Here is a 4,398-nt window from a genome sequence, read left to right as displayed (position 1 = left end):
ACATTTTGCTGAATGATGGCACATTTGTCTAGGGGTTGCTTTAATAAGAAAAGTGATTTTGAGATATAGCTGTTGTACTTGACTGAAGGTTTGATGCAGAAACAGTGAGCAACCTCTGACCTCTGAACCCCCCCGTTTCCTTGGCTGCTCGGGGGGGTTGGGGGCAGGGGGCCCCCCCAAGGCAGAGTGCCAGGGGGACACAGGATCTCTCATTTCCCCCCCATTTATCAGAAGCCCACAAAGCGCCACTGACGGTCCCGTCTGAGACGCAGCAGCGTGGGGTAACTCAGGGTCACTGTGCTTTCTCCTTCAGCATTCCCACGCCGCTTACATCAGCCAGACAAGGCTGTTCGCTCCAATCGGCCTTAACGAATGGGCTGCATGTCTCAGTCTCAGCGTGCAGAGCGCAGGGCCGCACCTCGCGGGGCCGCCGGGCCGAGCCTCGCGGGGCCGCCGGGCCGAGCCTCGCGGGGCCGCCGGGCCGAGCCTCGCGGGGCCGCCGGGCCGAGCCTCGCAGGGCCGCACCTCGCGGGGCCGCCGGGCCGAGCCTCGCGGGGCCGCCGGGCCGAGCCTCGCAGGGCCGCACCTCGCGGGGCCGCCGGGCCGAGCCTCGCGGGGCCGCCGGGCCGAGCCTCGCGGGGCCGCGCTTTGCATGGCCGCGGGGCCGCACCTCGCAGGGCCGCGGTGTGAGCAGTAGAGACGCCGCTGCAGGGCTGCACACTGTGGGGCAGAGTTGCTGCAGAGTTGTTGTGGAAACATGTTGGCACAGAACAGCAGCACATAAAGGGCTTGGCTGCGCTCCCACAACCTGAAAGGTTAATATATTGAATGAGAGGGTAACAAAATAAATAAATACAGCAATTAAAAGCACAGTCTGTTTGTAGAATGAAAGGTTCCCCTCTGAGCAGGCTTTGTTCGGAAGCCGGTCGTGCCGGAGGTGAGCGGAGGACTCGCGCTGCTGTTTTTGCACCTCTCTGTGGTGGGATATTTCTCCTGGATTACTGCAGGTTCATAGGGTTGAATTCTGAGGAGTGGAAGGATGGGATTCAGCCTTCAGCCTTCAGCAGTGTGAACACGAGATGTCTCCATGGCTGAAATGGGACCCTACACATGCCTGGCAGACAGAGGCCTGTCCACCACAGAGACACTGTAACACAGCCGTAATATCCTCTTATCAGCTGTAATTACTGATTTATGAGTAATATGGAAACCTTTTGCACGTAACACATCATTATTCAGTCCCTGACGGCTCATTCTGAGAGACAGACCCTGAGCACTCTGCTTGACCGGATGCCTCTCTCATGATTCAGCTCTCCGGGAGAGGGGCGAGTCACTATGGCAACCAGCTTGAGCAGAGCATGCGTGAGATGTGTAACGGAACAGGACCCCCCCGCCCCACTGCTCACCTGAGGAACACCTGCATGACCGTAACCCAGGAAACACCAGGGCTGTAAGGTGTGCTGATAAAGGCAATATTAATCTAGATATTGAATTCCAATAATGAAACCTTACCTTAAATTTGAGTGTAAACCATTTCTTTTTTATTCTTATATTAAAGCTGGATTAAACCTTACAGACAGAACTGTTTCTCAATGGTGCTAATGCACCATTCTTATTCTCTTATTTTGATTAAAACATAAGTACACTGGAGAAGCAGCACTGAAGATACAAACAGAGAAAATGTCTTCAGAGATCTGTTAGTGCTCCACTGCAGACTTGTTGCAGGAAAGCTGTCTGTTCTCTTACTTTTTGTTGTAAGTTGGCCAAGGCTCTGTTAGTAACAGGTATCCTTCAGGTGTGAATGTTGTCAGCCAATCAGATTCCTCAGACTTTCTGAAGTCCCATATATATAGTAAATTGAGCTTCAAACTCCTTCTCAAATAGCTGGGATGGAGACAGAGAGAAAACGTGCTTGTGTGCTAACAGGCTGTTCAGAGGCAGTTATGAGCAGACAGATTTCCCAGGCAGACAGCATTGGTAGATCAGTCTGTCACAGTAAATCACGAGTGAAGAGTGTATTTAAAATCATACACATTTCCTTGCCTCCTGTGTAGAAACCTGCATTTGGAGAGATTTTGCTTTCGCCTATGTCATTCTGTACCATTTTAAGATGGTTATCGTGTTAGTATGTAACTGTCACTGTTATATGGGAGGATTGACTGTCAGATGCGACAGCCTCGTCAGGCCAATTAGGAGCTGTGCAGCGTCTCTGCTGCTCAGGCACTGAGGCAGACACACTCTCACATTCAGACTGCGCCCATGAGAGCAACACCAAACGGCTGTTTGTGAGAGGAATGCTCTCCAGGGGAGGTGGAGGGAGATCACACAGGCACTCTGGGCTGTAAACTGCTTGAGGTCCCTCTCTACCAACAAGAAGGAAAAAGCCAAACATCAGTATCCCAGCTGTTAATCCAGAGGAGTGTCCCAGCTGCCTGCCCCGCCCACCTGCTGCCAGCCTCACCCACCTGCTGCCAGCCCAGCCCACCTGCGCCCAGTCCCGCCCAACTGCTGCCAGCCCCGCCCACCTGCTGCCAGCTTCGCCTATGAGCCATACACAACCGCAGGGCCCACCTGTGAATCACACATATGAATCACACCTGCAACCTGCAGTCCAAACGCTCCCATCCAGCTCACAGTGAAGAGGGTTTTATCCTCACCTGAGCCGGGGTTACCACACCAAACGCGCTGTTTCATTTACCAACAGGCTGGCTGCGACTGGCTGAGGTGTCATTTCAACCAGAGGAAAGACTGCCACCTAGTGGCCCATTATTACACATACCCATATATAGATGTGACTCTCCCATTTTGTGGGATAAAATTAAAGCATAATATTTAAGATCTTTTTAGGGGGCAAAGTACCCAATACATTTATATTTTTGTTTGCAGTTAATCAGAGAATCCTATTATAATCCTTTTACCCAACACAGGGATGCGGGTTCCAATCCCAGCCGAGACAGTGCTGCAGGAGCCAGCTCCACCCCACAGTGGCACAGTCACTTGTGTAAACGGGCACAGCGGAGTGTGTGCCCCACTGCGTATCAAGCTCCCAAACGAGGGTCTAAAACACACACACACTCACACACACAAACACACACACACACACACACACTCATACTCACACACACACACACACACACACACTCACACTCACCCTCACACACATACACACGCAAACTCACACACATACTTACACACACTCACACACACACACACATACTCACACTCATACTCACACATACACACTCACACACACTTACACATACTCACACACACACACTCACTCTCACACACATACACACACACTTACACACACTCACATATACTCACACACACATACTCACATTCATACTCACACACACACTCACTCTCACACACACACACTTACACTCATACACATAAACACACACTCACACACACTCTCACACGCACACACACACACATACTCACACTCATACACACACACACTCACACTCTCACTCACACACGCATACACACTCACACATACACACACACACACACTCACACTCTCACTCACACACGCATACACACTCACACATACACACACTCACACACACACACACATACTCACACTCATACTCTCACACACACACACACACTCACACACACACACACACACACACACACACACACACACACACACAAACACTCATACTCTCACAGACAAACACATTCATACTCACACACACACTCATAGTCACACAGCTGTGTTTGTATGAACCTTCATATGCATGTAGCTTTTACAACTTTTATTTTTGTCACAAACTGAAAGACAAGTCGATTCATTAGTAGCTAATTAACATGAAGAAAGGAAAGGCATTTAACAGATAGTTATTGCCGTTATTCATCACCAACATGGCAGCTAAAGATCATTCTGCCCCTCACGCTGCCTCTCAAACAGGATGGACTCATACAGTGCCTGATGATGGGCAGAAAAAGAACATATATCTATGTATCATACCTAAACCATACATAAACTACACCTAACCCATACCTAAATCATCATTTCTAAACCATATCTACACCATGCCAAAGCACATCCTCTCACACCCAGCATGAATCACACGCTCCTTTAGCCTCTTCCACATGCTTCTGTGAAACGGGGGGGGGGGACCCGAGGATGTGCTGCAGTTTAACTCCAGCAGGTGGCTGGGGATGGGTGCAGCTGAACTCCCCCTGTGAGCAGCGAGGGGCGGGCGTGGCTGAGTCTGGCGTGTGGGAGTGGCTGAGTGGGGGCGGGATGGGCAGGGGGCGGGGCCTTAGCACTCCAGGCCGATGCTGGCCAGCAGTTCCTCCAGCGCCCCAAGCCGCTGGCTGGCCTCCTCGATGGCGCTGTAGGTCTGCACGTTGCTGCTGATGTGGTAACGGATGTCGTCCACC

At 51.3% G+C, this 4,398-nt stretch overlaps 1 protein-coding gene across 2 annotated transcripts in view; it reads right to left on the bottom strand.

Annotated features, from left to right (window-relative positions):
* Window positions 1–3,778: 3,778 nt before the first annotated feature.
* The window catches only part of abtb1 (ankyrin repeat and BTB (POZ) domain containing 1), an 8,423-nt gene continuing 7,803 nt past the window's right edge, over window positions 3,779–4,398 (bottom strand). For both annotated transcript variants that reach the window (XM_036533309.1, XM_036533310.1), the window contains one exon: window positions 3,779–4,398. This exon is cut by the window's right edge and continues 86 nt beyond it. In XM_036533309.1, coding sequence (XP_036389202.1) covers window positions 4,278–4,398 — 121 coding nt within the window. In that variant the 3' untranslated portion in view covers window positions 3,779–4,277.

This window comes from Megalops cyprinoides, chromosome 7, assembly GCF_013368585.1.
Source record: "Megalops cyprinoides isolate fMegCyp1 chromosome 7, fMegCyp1.pri, whole genome shotgun sequence".
NCBI lineage: Eukaryota > Metazoa > Chordata > Actinopteri > Elopiformes > Megalopidae > Megalops > Megalops cyprinoides.
The sequence above is the reverse complement of the archived record's forward strand: the minus strand, read 5'-3'. Positions and strand labels throughout refer to the sequence as shown.